The sequence below is a fragment of the Mesitornis unicolor genome, unplaced genomic scaffold (assembly GCF_000695765.1).
Source record: "Mesitornis unicolor isolate BGI_N332 unplaced genomic scaffold, ASM69576v1 scaffold15517, whole genome shotgun sequence".
Classification (NCBI taxonomy): domain Eukaryota; kingdom Metazoa; phylum Chordata; class Aves; order Mesitornithiformes; family Mesitornithidae; genus Mesitornis; species Mesitornis unicolor.
Window position 1 is genome coordinate 88,661 of NW_010194490.1, and position 22,136 is coordinate 110,796.

General features: G+C 38.8%; 1 protein-coding gene across 1 annotated transcript in view; it reads right to left on the minus strand.

Annotated features, from left to right (window-relative positions):
• LOC104543262 (chromosome unknown open reading frame, human C2orf43) overlaps positions 1-22,136 on the minus strand; it is a 110,673-nt gene that overhangs the window by 75,641 nt on the left and 12,896 nt on the right. Inside the window, exons 4-5 of the mRNA XM_010187831.1 lie at positions 21,996-22,136; positions 4,563-4,697 (exon numbers count right to left, since the gene is read on the minus strand). Coding sequence (XP_010186133.1) covers positions 4,563-4,697; positions 21,996-22,136 — 276 coding nt within the window. The remainder of the gene's footprint in view (positions 1-4,562; positions 4,698-21,995) is intronic.

Genomic DNA, 22,136 nt, shown 5'->3' on the forward strand with positions numbered 1-22,136 from the left:
AATCTTATTTATCGTGTGATCAAATACTGTATCTTTAAGACATGACTGATGACTGACCATTTGATCAGGTATAGCCTTAAATGAATCAATTGTGTCTCTTTAATCAATTAAGATTCGCATTACAATATTTCACATTTCTGTAGCACTTGGCATACACAGAATACTACCAAAAAATCAGTAAATAATTTTATTTTGATTTAATTTGTCTTCACTTCTCAATCTTACTTTGCTACAAAGAAAAGTATCTTGGCAGTCCTAAGAAGAAATAAAACCAAACCTGCGGTCTTCTGTTGTTTTATCTGGCTGAGACATTATATTTCTTATTTCTTATCAAACCACAGCAGATGTCCACAGAATTAGACCATTTTAAGACATGGCTATGCATGCACAGCTGCTGTCTACAGAGCATTTACTGGCAAAAGTCAAGCAGGGTGCTAAAAAAGGGGGTGACGGATGTTAGAGGGACTGAGTGTCAAGAGTTTCCCATCTAATCTCGTATTTTCCACATTGTTTAAAGACATTTTGGATAAGACTGAGTCTTTCAGTCTTTGTTTTAAAGTGGGATATTCATAACACATTACTTGAATTAGCAGTGCATATAAAATCAGCAAGGAGTAATTTCAGATTTGTTCATCGATACGTGTTAGTTTCAATTAGTAGTTCATTTCCTATCAAGAGAAGTTGAAAGGCTGTTGAAAAGCTCCCAAGTGGTTACTACCCATAGCCACCAGAGCAGCTACTCCTGAACATGGGTCCTCAGTCTCTCTGCAGTACTCAAGCACTTCTACTCAACTGGATTTTGTAATATCAAGTACAGAGCATCAGTCTCCACAATTCACAATGTGTTATAACGGCCACCTCCACAAGCTGGACAGCTATACTGGCATTTTGACAGAATAATTTGAGTGTGGATAAATATGGACGACTACTTATCTTCATTTTATTTTTCAGTTCTACCTTTATAATGTTTTTTAAAACAAGAAGTTCATGAAATATTTGAGAGTAACATTGTTTAATGATTTGATTTCTTTAAAAAGTACCAAAGTACTTCTTAATTCTTTCCTTAAACTGTTTTCTGTTCCTGTTTAAGGGAAATCATACGTTTAAAAGAGAGCAATCCAACACAATTTATTTTCACTACCTATAAGATGAAACATTCAGTGATGGCTATATGCCTTGCAAACATGACCTGCCTTTAGTCTTCCAGCTAAGTCAAAAGACCATCCACTTAAACCCTCAGAAAATACTAACTTACAGATATGAGTGTTCAGGCAGTAGTCTCAGTTTTGACAGTGAGGGCACTGAGCTATACCGTACTTCTAATACATTCATACAGGAAACAATAACTTGCACTTTAAATAAACTCTCACAGCATCCAGTAAGTTACTTGGTTAGATGCAGAATATCTTATCAGTTCAGAAATCTCAAAAGAAGTGTAACGCACGTTCTTCACTGGAGCAACATATTAAGAGAAGCTTCAGGACTTAACAAAAATAAATTAAAAAATAACTGTGGGTATGCCTGCCTATTATTTTGAGTTTTGAGGAAAAAATTATCTTCTCTTAATTATGATCTATTTGTATGTATTTTTCCTTTCTTATGAATGTGTGTTTATAAAGTAGGATTTAAGCAAATGATGTGCAAATACCTGCACATTAAAATGACTTACGATGCAATCATACTTGGCGTGGTAAGCAATCGACTCAGCAAGCAGGCAGGGTTTTGGTATTATAAAAGAACCTGTTTGTAGGTAGCACCTTTCAAATGGCATGAACAACTTAAACATTAGGAAAACTATGACTCAAAGTCTCAATATCAGACACTGAAAAGAAAAAACCCAACACTTTTAAGATTATCTGATTATTTATAAAGAATGTACAGATTATGCCAGTTTTAAACAACGTAAGAGAGCTGGAAAACTACTCTCCTTTTTGTAACTTTGCCTACACTAAGGACTGATGTTGGACTGTTTTACAGACACAGCAGTGTTCAAAACAGCTGCTTTTTTGAAAGCTAAGGAGGAGGACAAAGAAGTTGAAATGGATGCAGAACTTTTTTATTGCATTGAGTAAAACTAAGTTTCAAATCTTTTTGCACAGCAGGATTGATTGCCTGGAGCAGAACTACAGCAATGAAATGCTCAGTGCTGTGTGTGGAGCGGAGCTGCAAGAGCTCTCTGAACAGAGGGATATCATGCAGAAGGAAAAATGAAGGGTGCAGCTTTGTTCGGTTTTCAAAACACTACATGACGTGCCTCCAGGAAATTGGGAGGTAGCCTGCGACTGATGGCTGCTGTTGGAAAACTTGCTTTAGCCTTTCTGAGACTTTCAAAACCTACTTGGTCTAAATATAACCAGACGTATTATTCCGACACAGTTTGTTTTATTTTAAACCCTTTATTACTTTACAGGCAGACTAATTTATATGCTAAGTGTTCTATTGAAATGCTTGCACATTTTAAATCCGTGGTCCCCATAGTGGGGTGCACGCAAACTGGGGTGCATGAAGAACGTATTAGAAATGCCGTAATGCATGTTTATAATTTATATCTTAAAAAAAAAGAGATATACTGTGTTTGCGTGCTCAAAATTTTATTGATAGAATATTTTTTATTGATAGGAGTTCATGATCAAAAAAGCTCGTAGACCACTATTCTGAACACATCAGTATGAATTCTTTCCCAGTAGCCTCCTCCTTCCTCTTTGTTTTTTTGCATTTTTTATTTGCAAGATTGCAATCTGAAAACCCTCAGAAATAATGGTGTCAGAGATTCAAACGTCTTTGTCAATTTATGCCCTCATCCTTCTTATCAAGAAAGCCTGAGCTTTCTCAGAGGATCTGCATCAGGCTATTTCAAATAAGGCACTACAAAATACCCACCAGAAACTTGAAGGAATACATGGAATTTTTACAGTAACAGTTTTGTACCCAGCTCTTTGCCAAAATACCCCCTTTTTCTGGTTTTGTGCAGCTTATTAGTAACGTGGTATTCACAATCCTATACAGTGGACCTTGATATACAAACTTTACCTGAGAAATCCAGACCCTAGAAGAGAACAGCATTATCTGTCTCTACACAGGTGCTTCTGTTGGCCCTCAGAGTTCTGGGTGTTTTTTGCTAAAATGGCACAAAATGTCAGCTAAGAACTCCTGTGGGATGCAGAAGCAGGAGCAGAACTTTAGCAATGAGTCCATGACTTCCCATTCCTTTCAGTCACTCACCTGGTAATTTGCTAAGATACTCAATTTTTAGTTCAGTGGTTTTGATCACACCTTCAGAGACAATTAATGAAAATTACATTTTTGGCAATAAAATAAATAAAAGAAAGGGAATCGGGTCTATTAGGGAACACAGCTGGAGGTTTGCTTTCTACTTAGATACCATCTCCCTCTTTCCTACTGGACGCTCTCCCCAGATTTACCTTCCCCTTAGCAGCACAGGGACTGGCATAGTGGAAGCGGGACAGTTGTACAACATCCCTGCTGGCCCCATCCCAAAACCTCTCCATTTCAACTAGCTCAGGCATCTCAAGTCTCCAAACACATCTCTCACCATGAAAGGCTCTTTTCACTATATGCACTTACAGACGTGATCCCAGGGCAGGTTATCAGACCTACAAATGTTCTCTGCAATAAACTCAGCCCCATTCAGTCACCAGACTTTCACCTGTATCCCATAGTTAACATCGTACCAGAAATTATAAATCCAGGGATTTTTCACCTATCAGAGAAAGTCTGACACTTGAACACAATGACTGGCAGGAAGTTTACCATAGAAACACAGGTTTCACGTTTCAGTTTCAAACCTGAGATTAAATAAACCAATTAAAAGGCTTAAAAGCTCAAGTTAATGATGGAAAGTTATGCTAAACAGCTAAAACAGTTTCTTCAACATTTTCAGGTTGCTTCACATTGCTGAACCTTTCAGTCCAAAGGAATCGTACCAATTTAGTGCTACATCACAGCAGCTTGGCTAAGTCAAGGGGTTTTCTGACACAAAGCAGCTGTCAGGACAGGAGTCATTACTGCCCGTACCCACCTCACAATGCTGTACATTAACAACATCCACTTAGATTGGCTGCTCTCCGAAAGCCTTAACAGAGAAACAAGGAACCTCCCCATTGCCAACACCCCATATCCCAGTCTCAGAAAGATTTACTTGCTTCCTGGAAATTCACTAATGTAGTGCAATTATTTTTTAATTCACAGATAATTAAGTCTCTCCTCAAGAACACAATCTTCAAACTGGACATTTCACTAGAAAATATAGTTTTCTAATCTACTCTTCTCAACATAAACACATTCTAGACCTTCTTCTCTACAACCTGTCTCTAAAGACTGCAATCAGAAAACTTTTACTCTCTTAATAGCACTTATTTGACTGCCAAATCTAATTTACGTAAAAATACTCTTTTCCTCAGCAACTTCTCATACAACTTTTCTGTGGAAATGTAACAGAGACATTTAAAAACCACGTCATGCTGTTTTCAGTAGGCACAAATTCAGCTTAGTGAAATCAGGTGGAGTACACATATTTGTATGTACAAGTTGCAGTATTGTACCTTCTATCATTTCCATACCACTAGGAGGTTTACAATGTCCAGCATGGCTCACAACCCAAACAGGATACTGCTGATTTAGTCCACAGTACAAGGCCTGTATAAAGGTCCTGTAATAACCTGCCAGTCCAGGGTTACCTGCCAAAAAACAAAACATACGAGCACAGTCAATACTAATCTTACAACAGCAAGAAATCTGCTTCAAAGCAAACAGTGATCTGTTATGTTTTCTCTGGTACATTTCCAATTAAAATTTCCATTCTAATTTCAATTAAACCATTGACCAGTGGTTTAATTCCATGGGTCAATGGCACCCATGAGAAGCATTTTACAGAATTACACTGAAATTGCAGAACCTAGAACTGGAGCCCAACATGAAAGAAAATCTCCTTTTCCATCACAGGTCAACCAGCTTGCTTATCTATCCCATCAAGTTACGGGTACATGAAAATTGGGCAAAGAACTTCCCAGATCTTATAAAAATATCACAAAGATAGCGTATGTCACTTGATCCAGGTGTCTACCCTCCAGAATATTGCTGTGTTACCACAGGATATTGTTCACTACAAAAGACAGCAAGAGGAGTATTGCATAAAAAGGCAGTCAACTTTTTAAGACATCACGACATTTTTAAGACATCACAACACGCACATGTATTACTGAAAGGGTATGAGGAAAAAAAAAACCAACCAAAAACCAAACCCGTCAGTCTGGTTGTAATAACAGAGGCTGAGCCTTGTAAGTATTGATAGCGACAGAGAAGAATCAGAGCTGTCATCAAATAGAAGTGTGAAGATAAAAACCAGGTTTATTCCACTTCTTCCCCTTCATAGCGGGCATTTTCATGTTGTCATCTTTTCCTTCAACCCTTTTGCTCTTCAGGTACCACACGGTCAGTTCATGGCTCTCCCAAGAGGCCTTCCCTCAGTCCAGGGCTGCCAGAACACAGCACACTTACCACAGCGCAGCCACCTCCAGCACAGACACCCAAAACCCCCAGTCTCAGTTATTACATGTTTCTAAGCATCTCTTTGTAACTTTGACATTTAAAAAAAAAAAAAGTTGTTTTATATATTTTTGCAAACTGATTTCCAGAAAAACAGGGGTCACACTTCTGTACAACCGCATCACATTTTCATACATCAAAAATACATAATATAGAAGGCCCCAGAGACAATAAAATCAGATCTAGACATCATCTGTCATGCTCTCGAGATTAATGTTACATGGAGGAAACCTCTCTTTCGGCAAGGTTGAAGATGAAAGTTGCAGCAATACAAAATCAAGTGTGTCATCCGTAGTACAAATTATGATGATGTTCTGTCACTATGCTTAGCCCTGGAATATAATGCATTTAGGTATTTTGAGATCAAGCAATCACAAAATTAATCTCAAAACCAGCCTTTTTTCTTCATATTTTTCGCTCCTTTAATAATGTAAAACAAGGAAAGGGGGAGAAATGGCAACAGCTGTTTTCAACATTTCGGTGCTCTTTCCACTATCAGGCAGGTGAACCTAACACGTAAATACGCTCAGGATTCAGTCATCAGCTGAGAGCAGTGAAGTAAGAATTGCCTATGAACAGTGAGGCTTTGCATCAATTCCTATATAAAGCTGTAATAACTTTTTGAGGAAAAGGAGATTTTTTTAACCTGTGATAAATGTGATCTGTATTTTAGGCAGGTAAGAGAGAAAAATCCGTAAATGCAAAAGAAACTCCCTTTCCCCACTCTTCATAAGCATCTGCTTGCAGTACCAGACATTCGGAGGGGTCAGCTGTTACAAGTGCTACTGATACTTTCAAATGCCTTCAAGGGATATGAATGGGAACCGCTGGCACAAATGGAGAGGAAAAATCAACAAAGATTTTAACAGCAAAGATTTCTAAAGAGAATTCACCATGTGTAAAGCAGCTATAAATTTATTCGTTGTTGAACTTTCAATTTCAGTGGAGTTATTCCAGCTTTGCACTGACTTAAGTAAAAGCAGATTAATAGTCCCTGCTCTTGAAAGCTTGCATCTACAATATTTATAAGTGGAGAATGTTTATCTTCAAAAATAGCTCAAACTCGCATCTCTGCAAAGTCAGTCATTTTATATCCTTTTACTTTACCTGTCATCTGCCAAAATACTTTAAGGGGAGCAAAGAAAAAACTTGATCAGATTTTTTTTTTTTCCAAACAACAGAGTCACAGTAACACCTAATGGAAATAACTGGGGCTTAATAAGCACAGCGGTCTTTGATCAACAATATTTTGGGCTCATCTACTGCAGCTGAAATGTTCAATTAAGCTATAATTTTTTAATACCAGGCTCATCACAAAGGCACCCAAGCAGTGCAGTGCTCATTTGTGCATTTTAAGGATTTCCCAGTAGATCAAACCAAAACTGCCTATGTTCTTGCACTCAGCAACCAAGTGTCAAAAAATGGGAACCATAAGTAAATGCAGTGTTAACCTCCTCGATTGGAAGGTTACTCCCGTTATTTGAATACCACATCAATCCTCACACACCTTGGGGCACCTGAATCGTTCATGCATGCCAGCAAATCTCAAGCTGCAGTCATCTGAACCCAGAAGCACATCTTAAGCAGTTACTCTCAACTGTGCTCAATTTTCAACAGTGTTTACGTTGTTTCAGAAGTCTTACAAACAATATATGTGAGTGGTGACCATATGAGAAGATGACAAAACTACAGTACACCGCGTATTAGCTTAATTTGCAAAAGATTTCTAAGCATTTCATGGGAAGAGTATGTCGAATGGACATTTGCACAGTGAATCAGAACACAGCGGGGCCACTTTATTTGGTGTACTCATAAGTTTCAATAACCAAAGGGCTCCTGGCCACCTTCTCTTTTCTCAGTAATACGCGTAACACACAACATTTCCTCCAGCTATTCTACATTAAGCTCAAAGTCTTTCTATTTTTAAGTCAAAGACGGGAATTCACTTCTTCCTTTCCCAATCTGTTCCACCCACAGCTACAGCAAAATGGTACAGAACGACCGAGTGTGCAGAGGTGTACCTTAGAGCTATATTAGGAGGTAAATATTCTTCACTTCTATATACTACAGATATAGGCTTTCAAGAACTGGAAGTACTACTCTTTAATCATCCACACAGTTAAAAACATGAAAATTACACATGCAATTGTCTGCCTTTCACTTTCAAACACTTTCTTGTTAATGCTTTTTCCATAAAATGAAGTTTTTAAATACCAACCACTTCCATCTTATGAAGACAGCTAGCAGTGGAGAGAGAACAATTTGTACAAACTAAATGTCTGCCCCAGGATATCACCGCTAAAGAATAACTTTTATTCTGAATTCACGTTATTTCCTATACAATGTGTCATAAAGTCAAACTTGGCTTTAAATGAAATGCATACTAATAGTTGAGATGCTGCACTTTCAAAAGGAAGTTATTCAGACTCGGAAAGTTTAAGCTTATATACAGCATGCCATCAGTGCAAGTCAATCAGCTTAACTCTGAGTGCAAAACAGCAAACGTACAATGCTCATTTAAAAAGACACAGACCACAGCTACTCCCCACAAGCAATGACAGCTTTTCTGGCTCACAAACTGTCAAGCATCTCGACTTCTTCTGCAACATAAAAAAGGAGCCACATGGAATAGATGAGGGGTAACGGACACAAGTTGCTTCTGGAGAGATTCCGACCGAACTCCAGAAGAAACTGTTTTACCATGAGACCAATCAGACATTGGAATAATCTCCCAGGGGAAGTGGTAAATTCTCCTACACTGGTCAGTGTTAAAAGTAAGCTTGACAGGGTGCTGACTCAACTCATTTAAAACTATACTTTTACCTCGAGAGGCTGGACAAGATGATCCATGTGGTCCCTTCCAACCTGGTATTCTATGATTCTATGAAAATACTATTGTAAAATGTAAACTCTAAATAAGAGAACACCCAGATTTACTGAGGATTGTGCAATGTAAACCACAGCAGTAAAATGTTTCAGATTAGAAAAAAAGATACACACCAAAACATACAGGAAAAGTCTTCTCTCCAGAAAGGGGTAGGTTGAAAACATATACAGCTTACTCAAAGGAGACTAAAACATAAAATGAAAATAATTCTTAGCAGCTTTGGAAGGGATATCTAAATTGAAAAGGAATTATTTAAGCAGTTCATAGTAAATGCCAAGAGTGGCAGGGAGCGAAGGAGCAGAAAGCCATGTGTAGCTACATCATCACAGAGACGAGGTTACTTGCACTGTGTTTTGAAACAGGATTTCGGGTTCCGAGCACTGCTCTGTGAGACGTCCCCCAGTGTTTCCAGTTGTGTCCCTGCAAGCCTGACCATCTGTGGGAGCAGAAGCTGCAGAGCGTTCAGCTGTGGTGCTTCATGCGGTTCTCCAGCAGTTCCTCTCTGTCTGCTTGGGGACCCCAGCAGGACCATAAAGAAAAAAGGCAGCAGCATGAACAGAAGAAGGGAAATATGCAGCCAACAGTGGGTTACAGAGAACTTTGAGGAACTGGAAAATATGCCAGCAATTACCATGAGTTTAATTTTAGAAATAATCCACAGTTTCAGAATTAACTATGCATGCTGCATTATTCACATGCTAATCCCTTGCAACAAAACTAAACACAGATTTTATTTTATATTTTCTTTAATGAGCAGCCATAAATCAAACTTGAAATCCAAGGGCGCACAGCAGGACCACACAAAAGCCATTTTTGTAGCAATGATTCTCACTGCCTCTCCACAGAGCTGCCAAAGCTTCCAGCTCCAGCTCCAAGAGCCTCAATGACAAGTTCCTCACTCAAGGAAACTTAATCTGCCTCTGGCGTCTGACCAGCCACCATGGAAGAAGATGCAACTCCCCTACGTTAATGAATGGCAAGCAGCCCACGCAGATGTCAGGAGGATTTAAATGGAGCATGTAAAAAACACAATGATGTTCTCACACTTGGGAGAAAACTGCAGAAACCGACACCGCGATGGATGATCAGGCCTTAAAAGGAAACGCACAGGTTCCTCTGACACGCAGGGTCAAGCGATTTCAAAGAAAACATGTCAAATAACACTTGAATGATCATCATAACCTCATGTCAATTAAGCTTTCACCTGTTTGCAAGTCTAAGGGACCAGCATTCTTTGTCCTGTACTCCGTTTATAGCCTGTACACTTGGGGAGCATCATCAGCCAAAGAGCAAACAACGACAAGGACATTATGCAGAAACACATGTGAAAACTCTGTTTAATCCTAACTCTGGAATCATTAATTTGGCTGGAAAGCACCTTAATACATTTGCTTGCATTGTGAAAAAAGGGAATCTCACAAGGATTCAGCCAGGTGTCTGTAATACAGCTTATTAGAGAGGTTTTTCAGGAGCAGTTCACATTTTTCCTTATATACATATATATATATATATATATATTCCTTATATATATATGTATATATATATATATATTTTATACACACACACAGAGTTTTTAGCTTTATAAAGCTATAAAACTTACATATAGGATTTTATAATACACATTCTTTGTATTAATTTTGCAGAGCAAATAAGCTTGTCCTCTGCTCCCTAACACTGTTCCACCTTTAGGACAAACCTCTTCATTTACCTCTAATGAAGTACCATGGACAGTCTGATAAACCTGACTTAACCTAACACAGCTGGTTTTACCCAAGTGACAATTGTTCCTCAGGCCTGTGAATAAAAACTCCCAGCTAGAAATTTTGACAGTACTTGCCTGTTTTGAGGCAAGCGACAAAGTGCTATTGCAAGAGTTCTGAAGTCCACAGATGTATTTCAGTAGTTGACTCTAATGGCTCAATGAGGTAAAATAAGTACGTAAGTAATAATAATAATGTGCCTTGATTTTATTATTTGGGTATTAATATGTCTGTAAACTAATGGTTCTTGGAAGGGAGTTAAAATTGAGACACAAAACTTAGAAATTTGAGTTCATAATGGAATAGAGAATATTTCACATTTTTAAAGGCAGAAACCAGGATTTTCTAGCACTTACCATAAAATAATTTTTGTTCCATTTTCTCCATAGCAAATGAAAAATTAACACATTTAATTAGGTTTCCTAGTACACTACACATACAGAGTCTCTTAAGCATCTGCTTATGCAGATGAAGACAGATTTAACTACATCTAACACCCCAGATGTGGCTGGTCTGTCTGATTCACCTGTACTAGGACTGATGCTGGTGGAGAGGCTGCAGTGAGCTCTGCTGTGTCAAGAATTCTCAGTGGGAATTTTTCAGCTGGCTTCAGGGTCTGAAGCAGAGTTGGACCAGCAGAAAACAAACCTTTGTCTGAAAGAAAGGGGGAGAACAAGGAAGTGTGCAGAGAGGAACACGAGATGGAGTCAAATGGGTTCACAAGAAACCCTATGAAACATCTGAACACCACCACAACCCTGATGAGACATCAGAAAAAAAAAAGACAGACAAGAAAAATAAACTATTCCAAACCAAAATAACCACAAATTACTTGTTTTGTACAGACAAACAGCTCTGCAGATTTGATCACTTCTGAATAATATACAAGGAGGAAGCAAACAACACATTCAAAAGGCACCAGAAAGTACATTTTCAAGTATGTATCAGAGACTTCCCTATGCTGTACCATTGATCAGCATTACAAAACAGAAAAGCATAGGTTTGAAGGCTTTGGGGTTATTAGGGTTTTGGGTTTGTTTATTTTTTTAAGATTTTTTTAGATTAAAATGACAAACAGGAAACAAACAGCAACAGAGAACATGAAGACAAATTCAAAAACACTCAAAATGCGTTTCTGCAATTTCTGTGCATCAAGACTGTCAAAGTAACGTAATATTTGAAATGAACAGAGTAAGGTGATTTTGCAAAAAAAGTTTGCATTTTCATTTGTTATCAAGTCTTCAGAAATAGAAGACAAAAGAACAAACTGTTCTGCATATGGATAGACCAAGATTTACCAATCCACAACCTCGGGAAAAAATTATTTACATTGACACCACTGAATCTCTGTGAGCAAAAAAGCCTTGCAGTTTGGGTATTCGTACTGGTCCTGAGTAGGTGCTCCAGGAAGACTTCAACCGAAACAGTCATTCAGGCAAACACTTTCCTCCTTCACCAACTGCGTCACTTCACAAGCACCCTTGTTCAGCCATTTAACACCTATTGCAAAGAGCTTCTGCCTTTTAAGAGAAGGCTGCAGTAACAGATCTAAAGGATCTAGAGCTTAAGAGTGGAAGGCAGTATGTAAATATGTATTGCTATGTATTTACTTATGGGAGTTTTAAAATCCATCAATAATAACCAAGGATTGTTTTGAAAAATGGAAATCAGGACAAGGATCAAAATCTTCCATCATGATGGTAACAGGAGAACAAGTGCTATGACTTACCAAATTTTTGGCTTTACTGTTTTCCATAATCTAGATATTGAACATAATGGGTCAAATTTATCACTAATATGTATCTTCAATGATCCACAAGAGTTACTATCAGGATAGAAATGAAGCTACGTGTTAACTAGAATCTGAAAGTGGATATTTATTTTCTATTGTTTTCAGAGGTAACTACATCAAAATATTTAATACCAAGGCAAGTCCATATCAGCTCAGGTACTTCTGGCAGCAGCTGCCAGGAATGAAGAAGTGCATTATACACTGGTGCTGTAGCTTTAAACTTTTAAATTGCATTATTTGTACACAATGCACATGGGAACACTGGATTTCCGTCGTAGGTAGGTCTTTTGGTAGGTAATTTCTTCTTCCCTTCTGCTGGAAAGGGAAGAAACAGAGAAACAGATCCCTTTTTCAGTGGTCAAATCAAGCAAAATACCCTAGAACACAACTTTTCCATAACTCCAGCCAACTAAGGCTCTGCGTGCTGCAGGAGAGGCCTCCCTCCCTCCCCTGGTTACGCTGCGCACAGCCGGGCAGGAAGGATCCACGCCGAAAACAGCGCCTCGTCAGCGGGAGAGGACACCGAGAGAAGACGGCGATTGAGACATTTCAGTCACTTCAGTCAGTCACATCTGCCACCCAGATTCAGTGAAGGGAAACACTGTCAAGCACAGTTCGACATTCAACCACCCTGTCATTACTCTGCCTCCTCAAACTTAACAAGCTCCAATGTGCCAAGCTCCCTTCAGAAGTACTCCTGGAGCACTGGGAAATTCAACAAGAGTGGCATCTTTCAAGCCTAGATGTGACATACAGGCTCCTCTCTGCGTGAGGAAGTTTTTATTTTTAATGATTTATTTTTTTTCTTCTCTAAAGACAATGGCAGTTGGTGGGCTGACCCAGTAAACAAAGCACAGCTGCCAACACATTTTAAAACATTACTCACAAACAAGCAGTCCCTAAGCACCAAAAATAATGGATTGCAGTGTCCCAAGAACTGAGTTTTCTACTATCAAACATGGGATAGAACAAAATTACACCTTTCCTTCATGGCGTACTCTACCAGCATCTATGTCCTCTATCCATCCTTTTTTTTTTGTAATAATTTTGAGTCTCTATCCTTCAGAAAGATATGGGGGAGACTGACTGATGTATTCAAAGTTTTACTGGGGTTAAAAGTAGAAATCATATAGGTACATACAAACCAGTGTTATCCCCGAGAATAACTTTCTGAAGACATCAAACTACTTAGCTCAGTGAAACAAAGGGGAGAGTTTGAGTTTATCAAAGACTGGAACAGGCTGCTCAGGAAAGTGGAGGAACCCCCATCCTTGGGTGTATTTAAAAGCCATATGGATATGGGACATGGTTTAGAAGTGGGCACGGGTGAATTAGATAATGGTTGGACTTGGTGATCTTGAAGGTCTCTTCCAACCATAGCAATTCTATGATTCATTGACAAGTCCTCAAGCACTTGACTAAAGGTTTTATTATTCCTCATTTAATGAGAAATAATAAACAGAATAAACAATCTAAGCATGAAAATTAAAGCACTACAAACCACCAAGAACTCCACCAGTTCTTGGTAAGTAAGTACCTTATACTTACTGCTATCTGAGAAACTACATGGTTGAAAATAAGACTGATTTCATATTAAGCTGTGAATATTCATGCTCTTGATGACAAAGTGATTAGAAAAGTTGGAAGTATTTGCTTTTGACAAATTGGGAAGATAGGGTGTTTACTGCACGTTTTCGCTCCTGTTCAACTGCAAGTTTACAGAATATGGTCATGTATAACACACGTCCCACACGAGCACGTCACCCAAAAGAGTTCTGCTGTGCTTAAGTCGAACTGAAATACAAAGCTGTGCTCATGCTACCTTATCCATTGACAAGGTGACCTGTAGACATAGGGAAAGGGGAAAATATGTTATCTTGCTCTATGTAGACCCTTCTACTCGGATTGCTATGCTACACAAAGTTCTAACTCTGCAGCCTAGTCTGTCCCCATTGATTGCTTTTGCATCACCAATGCCAATCACTGGGGAGTAAGAAAGCTCCTTTCCCACTGTCAATTTTTTAATTAAAGGAAAAAAAAATATTTCAAAGCAATGTAGAATACAAATTCACCATGTCAAAATCAGATAATTCAGGGTCAAAAGCAAAGAGTTGGCAGTTCCCTCTGGAGCTGTGCTCTAAAGAAAAGCAGAAGTCAGAAGGGAAGAGGCATCCTCAGCAAATCGCCACCACCTGGTGTGACTGGTGGGGCACCAGCTCCTGCCAGAGCAGCCTCAAGACTGAGCATGTGAACCCACATATGTGTGCTGTGCGCTGTGGACTGACGCCATAACTTAACAACAGAAAGTTCTGCTGCAAGTCCAGCTGGAGGAACTCCCACCTCCTCCCTCGACTGCCATTCCCACCCCCCTACCACGGCTCACCAGCCCCTGAATTACACTGGAACAACTCTGTGGGGCCATGCTGTGAACACAAACAGGGAACTGTTCCAGCTTTTAAAAGACCCCAGAAATAAATGTATGTATTTATTTAATTCACAGCATGATCTCTCAAACTATTGTTCTGGTATAACCAAGGGGTGGAGTGGCACAGTGTGCTGGGAACAGAAATACCTTATGCCACTATTGTTGACAAACATTTTGGATTGTGAAAGAATGGCCTTAGGAAGTTTTCTAAGTGCTTCAAGCACTAAGCTCCTGGACTTCCAGTGCCCGGTGGGTCTCAATATACACTCTATACACAGCTTTTAACTTCTATACTACTTTAGACTCAGCAACACCTGCTTTTTTACTTGATGGTTCCAAAAGCTACCTGAAGGCAAGAGCTCTATGAATAGCCCAGTTCTGCCACAAAGTCTCCTTACAGGCTGCCCAAATCCAGAGGTTCAATTACCTAAGTCTCAGCTGCTAGTAAAGCAGGGAATGCTCAGATGTTTGGATATAAACATCTACTTCAGGACAGAATTTCAGATGTAAATTCGAGACTGTTTTGGTTCCTGCGAATTAGCAACGTGCGACTCAAGTGTGCCAGCTGGACCGAATGCCATCCCAGGCTGCGTAATCCTCCACACGCCTTGTCAAGAAAACCAGGACTCCAACCAAACACAGTTCTTAAGTTGAACACCTAAATTCCCCTTCTTTGCTCCATTGCTTCAGCTGAGGATGGGCAATAGCAGCACTGCTCTACTTGGGAAGGTATGGTCAGAATAAGCACAGGCAATAGGACCTGTGCAACTTGTTGTATCTTACACTAGCAGATGCCAAAATGAAGATAAATACATAAAGCACAGTGTTAATATGATAGAAAATGCACATCCACACAGAAAACGGCCTTTCAGCCTCAGCTTCAGGTCACCAAAACTATGTCATACTATATTAACCAAATAAAGTACAAGTTAGTATGTAAACAGGAGTCCTATGTAGCTTATTTCAACATTACACTCTATGACTTTCATCTACAAATTCTCATTGCATCTAAAAGGATTACTTAATTCAAAGAACCAAAATCTGAAGTTAAATGAATGATTCCTTTAATAAAGACCTGAAGAGTTTAAACGTGATCAGTTATTTTCCTTTATGACCTCTGAGTATTTACTGCTGTACAATCAGAAGATGATACATTTTCTGGCACAAGAATTTCACACAATCAGCGTGAGTGGAGCTGTCCATGGAGTTGCTTAATGATTTAAGTGTTGCAGGAGAGGAAGTATTTGTTGTCTTATTTTAAGCAGCTGTGCTTTTATTGTTAATTTGTTTACTCAGTGTTAGGTGACTGTAACTGAATGCTACCTTAGAGACTTGAGTGATAAACTACATAAATTTTTGCAAAGGTGAATGATGAAGATTTGTTTGGTGGTTTGGTACACAATTTGTGAGGATGACCGGGCACCAACTGAAAAGCAGGCCAGTGGAAAGGCTGGAAACAGAAGCCCCAGCACTCCTATCCTTACACTGTCTGCTCTAACTGGACTGCCTTTATTTCGCTCCTCCTAGCACAAATAAAAGGCATGTTTACGATCCTCAAGAACCAACAAAACCAATTAATCACTGTCATACAAATGGTCTTATAAAACTACTATTTTTCTGGTGATATGACTAGAGAAACAGTCAGCACTCACCTATGCGTTCAGACAATACCCTGAAGCTTGCTAGTGCAAGGTATAGCTGGCAATAAGCTTTCCAAAAACCACTATTTTTTTCTAATCTTTAAAACAGCTCCCTCTCCTGGCATATGCTTTCCATACTATGCATAAGTACCGTACTTCATTCCTTACCAACTTCTAATTCTGTTTGGTTCCTAACACTCAACAGACCCAAGTTCAGTGTTAAGGCACTTACTATGCAACATGGCTGCGAAGGCAAAGAAAGGGTACCTTAAATTACTTTTGGAAGAGTGGCTAATTCTAATCAGGTATTTAATGAAGGTTATCCACATGTTTATTTTCACTGCCTTTTGAGGTAGTAGTCAAGTAGTAGTAATCAACTCCGCCCAGACAAATTTGATTATGTCCACAGCTGGAGACTTCACAACATCTCAGGGCAACCTAACCTCACAGCAGGTAGAAATGCTCCTGGCAGTGCCCATCGCTAGCTACTGACTACACAAAGTACTGAGTCATTTATGTTCTTTACTTCAGAATCTTAATTAGGTGTTTAACATTAGGCTGAATTGAGCCTTAGTGTCCCATTCTGAACCAGGTGAAATGGACCCAGCCTGACCCTTCCAAGGAAAAAAAAAAACCAAAACAACAAACCACACCAGACCAACAAACCAACAAAAAACTCCACCAAAAACACAGACAAAAACTAACAAACAAAAAACCAACCAAACAACCAAACACACAGAAAACCAAACAAAAAACCAAACACCCAAACCAAACCACCCAAACCTAACCAACCAAAAACATAAACCAATCAACCGAAAAAAACCAACCCCACAGGACAATTTTCATAACCAGACTGAATGCCAGACTGCAAAGGTAAAAGACAAGGGGAGGCTGGGATAGACATTTTTTTTCCTGACTGACTGCTGATGCTCTGGCACTATTCACTCAAAAAAACCCAACCAAAAGCAACCAAAAACAAACCACAAAATCAGAAAAAGGGAAAAAAGCAGCTTTTACTGCCTATTGCATTCAGACAGAACAGGTTCTCAACTTAGTTCATAGAATTGCTGCTGGACCTCACTCAGTGACAGTGAGCTCAAAGTGTGTGGAGCAGAACAGGACCCAGAGGCCAGGAGTCCCCTTGCCCAGGAGGTAAAAGTCATCTTTCCTCTTAACCTGGCCATCCATTGCCAGCAGCAGTCCCTGTTCCTCCAGCTGTATTTCGAAGGCAGATGGTGAACACTACTGTGCCCTGGGGGAAGAGACAGCGGCTGCTGACTTCAGAGGTAGTGTCTGAGAGGATGGAAGGACCTTCCATCAGTACCTCCAATATATCCTCTTTCTATTGCTTTACTCACATATTAAATACCAAGATTCACATACACGATTCTGGCCAAGGTTGCCAGAAGCTACATAGTGTAACCTAATCCACCAATACCATGAGCACTTACCAGAGCCGATGCAGTTGACCAACAAACACATTCAATCACATGAATTTTGTATAAATTAAAGCACATTCTAAAACCAAATTGAAGGCAATTGGAGTTGACATGCTTTACACATGTTGTAGAATGAGAAAAATTATTCTTTTATTATTAAGCAAACCCCTTGGTCTCAGTGGTGACAGATCCCTGAGGAACTATCCATTCCCATGATTGCCTAGCAGAGGGAATGATCAACTTAAAAAAAGCTGTTTTAGTGGGAGCCAAAATGCCAAAAAACACAGGAACTAAGCTTCAGGGCTACACAGTTAGTTTTAGTGCAAAGCATTATTATATAGTGATTCTTAATATAACTTTTCTTATTTAAATGTTAAGGGTGATGATGGTTAAATATCAAAACAGCAGGTGAAGACAAAGCCAGGTAACGTCCTGAAACATTACAGTCAGAAACAGAACTTCAAAGACTGAAAAGTTAACAGGAAGTCTCGCTTCAAGGGAGAACACATTAAAGACTTGTCATAACCCAGGCAATCCTTTGCACTATTTTCATTGCTGAAAAACAGTTTAGTCTTCAAGTGACAACAGTCTTGTTGAAGTAAATACATGTAACTGCTCCTATGAGAAGATCAGAATCCAAGCCCTCACTTTGCTGTGCAGAAAGCCATAAGCAGCTCCTGATTCACAGGATTAGCTCTGGAGATTAACTCTTTATACTTAAAAAAAAAAAGTGGTTAAGTCCTCATAGGCTTCAAACATGACCAAGTCACTGCATGAGTTGGTAAAACAACAGGACAAGCCAATAACCCAGCAGCAATCCAACTGCAAACAGGCAGATCAAGAAACTTGGCAAGCATAGGGAACATTCTGCATGCATGCCAAAGAACTCAATTCTGAAATTATTTCTGTATATTAATGAATGAAACGGGTGTAGAATGCTTTACCACAAAAAAAAAAGTTATTTACATTATACATTGTCAATCATACAAGATTGCAAATAACAAAATTGCAAAGTTTACAGCATTGGTAAGAAAAATTATGCGACCTGGAATGAAGTTATTGCAATGCACTTCTGCAATGAAATGCAAGAAAACCTCGATGAACAGCAAAACTTCATGAACTAAACAGCATTGTGGTTTTCAAGTTTGTACTTTATTTATTTACAAAGTTAAATGTTTCATAAATACGCAGACACAAATAGACAGATACTCTTAAAATGGTAAAAAAATATTCCATTACGCTTTGTGGATCCTGGTTTCCAATGAACCCAAGCAATGCTAAATATTGCTGTAGTAGATTTTATACTTCACTGCTAATTTTACACTAAACAAACACTGCAAAAGGGAAAACAGACCTTTAAGACACAAGAGGAAAAAAGTAATTCCTGTCTTTTCCATAACGCCTACATTTCCAGAAAACCATGGACCTGATCCTTCAACCGTACACATTTACTTTTACTGTCATAAGTAAATCTCATCGATTTTAATAGAAAAGAATTGACATTAAGAAAGGCAAATAAGTATACACATATATTCTTGACTGAGGAAAAACTTTGCCCTTAACATGGTATTTACTTCAGTAAACACAGTATTGCTCCTAACCAGAGGTTTTGCTTACACAAGGGAAAAATGTTACAGAACAAAAAAACACACATTAAACATTTTAACTAATACAGTAAAACTTTATTCAAATGATAAATTTACACAGACTTCCGTTATTAAAAACATCAGCTTGTTGTAACTAAATGAGTTTGAACTCAGTTGCATGTCCTGTATTCCAGCTCCTTGAAGCAGAGTGAGCTACCAGCCCTCAGGAGGCAGGATCCTGTCTCATTTAAAGTCAATGGGAAGTTTGCCATCGGTTTCAGAGGAGAAGAATGTTTTGGAGTCAGCTTCCTCCCCCTCTCCCCTTTTTAAAAAAAATAAGCCAGACCAGAGAGAAATCTTCTCCATTCTTAAGAAATGTGACTAAAAACCAAAAAGTAAATAAGCATACAGGATTTACTCTCAAATCTCTTGCAACAACTGGCTTCCACCAGGAACTAAGAATTTTATCGTCTTCCTCTTCTATATTCACCCCTAAACCCCTTTTGTTTCATTACTTATGAACAAAATCACATGCATGAATTTCATTACGATTGGGAAGTACGTACCAGAGCAGTTTAATTCGCTGAGCAATGCATGCAGTAGCACTGACCATGTTTGGTTCAGATCACTGCACACTTGGCTCTCATACTCTCCTTTCTGAGTCAGAGCTGCCCTTGCCTGGGTGTCACTTCCCTTGACCTGTACGAAATACCATTTTGGCCCTCTTTATTTCATTCCATAAAGGATTTTATCTAGGGATGCATGCCTTTCAAGTGTGAAAATTGCTGGCCTCCAGAAGGGTTCTGCATTTCATACTGGGGAAGTTACAGAAGCATGAGGGGAATGCTATCTAATCCTGTTTAGGTGCATGAACATGTTGCCAGATGACCCAAATGTCCAGTTCCTAAGGCTGTATTTTTGTGTTGGCAGATAGAACTCCCCTTCAAGGCGAAAAATGAGGCATATGCCAGTAGGAAAAATAATGTGATTTATGAGAAGCAATACCGCATTATGTTACACCAGGTCCTAGTCAGATCCCTGCCAGCCACAGCAAGGAGCTCAAGTAACTTGATTCACTACTGAATTTTGGTATCTAAACTGAAGACAGCATTATTGTGGTTGCTGTATTTTTTAAATTGTTTTCTCAGTGAGAAAAATTGGTTTGTTACCAACATAATTCTGATATAAGAGCAAAACCATAAATCAGCTGCTTGCAAAAGGTTTCAGACCATGACAGAAGCACTCTGAGTATTTAATGGATTTTTATTTCTGGACACCTATCTAGTTCATGTAAGACGTTATTAAGGAGCCTCCACAGTACCGTTCTGTAGGAAATAAGCTCCCTGTAGCCCTGTCACTACATTTTTTTGCATGAACACTTTCCTGTGATGAATACAGAGCCCATAAAGTCTGTGTGACTGGTTTTTTGAGCAGAATAACTTACATACCTTGCGGAGATATCCTGCTTTCAATGCTAATGTTCAACTCTACAAATCTGCCTACCAACACAAGCTAGCTTTACAGATTTACTCTAGTTACAGGCTCCACCAACCCAATCACGAGGGTATCACAACCTAAAGACATATGAAAGCTCCAGAACTTGGGGGAAAAATAAACATTTAACTTAGCTGTTCATTGAAGCCTTCCAAAAAATGCCTTAACTGGAAAAAAAGATGGAACTGAAAAGCATCAAATCAGACTTTTAATTCCAGAAAACTGTTTTGATTATTTAGATCCATACAGATAGTCTTTTACTAAAAAGTTACAATATACAGTATCTGGCCTAAACAGTTGTTCTCACGAAACAGTAGCAGAAGGTAATCAAAGGAGGCTGATTTCTCATTTTCAGTTAAGAATTTAAACTTCACTGTCCTTGGATTAAAAGTTACACTATAGTGCAACTCCAGGAGGCAAAGGCATAAAATCATTGTGCCCAAAGAAACAAACATCAAATATCCCATGGGGCTTCTAAAACCTTGGAAAAAAATTTTTAAAAAAAAAGGAATTTGTGCTTGCTTTCACCACTGAGTAAGGACCAACCCATGCACTGGGCCACAGACAGCAACAGTGTATGTATTCCAACAGAAACAGTAAGCCAAAAATCTGGATAATCAGAAGAGTCATTATGCACTAATTCTCATTATTCACTAATTCACTAATTTTGAGGAAGTAGCAATAGTACCCAAAACATTCAAATAAGCTACAGGAAGCATCAGAGATCTGCAAACACTAAGGCAGTGAAAGAGTCACACTACCTGTGCTTGAGCGGGCGCAAGCTCTCCTTTTGCTAATGGCAGAACTTCTACAGATCACTGACGGACATAATTGGATTTATGATTTCTCCAATAATTTTAACATATGCTAAATTACAGGATAAAGCTTCCACTTTAAGACAGCCAGATTTAAATTGAACTGTATGATGCTCACAGAGTTCAAGAGCCTTGTAATAAAAATTCATGTGCAAAAATCTAAGTTAAAAACCATTTACTATAAAAAACTTTTAGAAACTACTGTATCTAGAATTTTCCCTCAATTGTAGTAATTCTAATCATTCACTTGGCACACAGCCGACATTGCAGTACCACTTCAACATGCAATAAATAAACAGAAAGAGAGCAATGGAAAAAAAAAAAATCACCTGCAATGCTGTCAACAAATCACCACCACAGAGTAAATGAATGAGACATCCTAATTCATCAGTTTTACCTTACGGTACTGTTATGAATACAGACGACAGCAGTAATTAAATACAAGAAAGAAGCTTCGCCTTTGCAATACTCTTGATTTTTTGCCCATGTGCATGGGCCAAATTCAACTCCTTATCTAGTAAGATTTTTGAGGAAATTGAACATATCCTTTCCAATCATCGCATTTCTAGACTGAAACAAACAAGACCCTTACCAGGAATGATCATGAATAAGAGCCTGGGGAGATTTTTACTTTCATCTTTTGAGAGGTCTTTCCAGGGCCCACACTTCAAGACATGGGTAGCAGCTCCACAACAGTAGATAAATTCTTCATGTAATGGGACTGGCTCTTCCG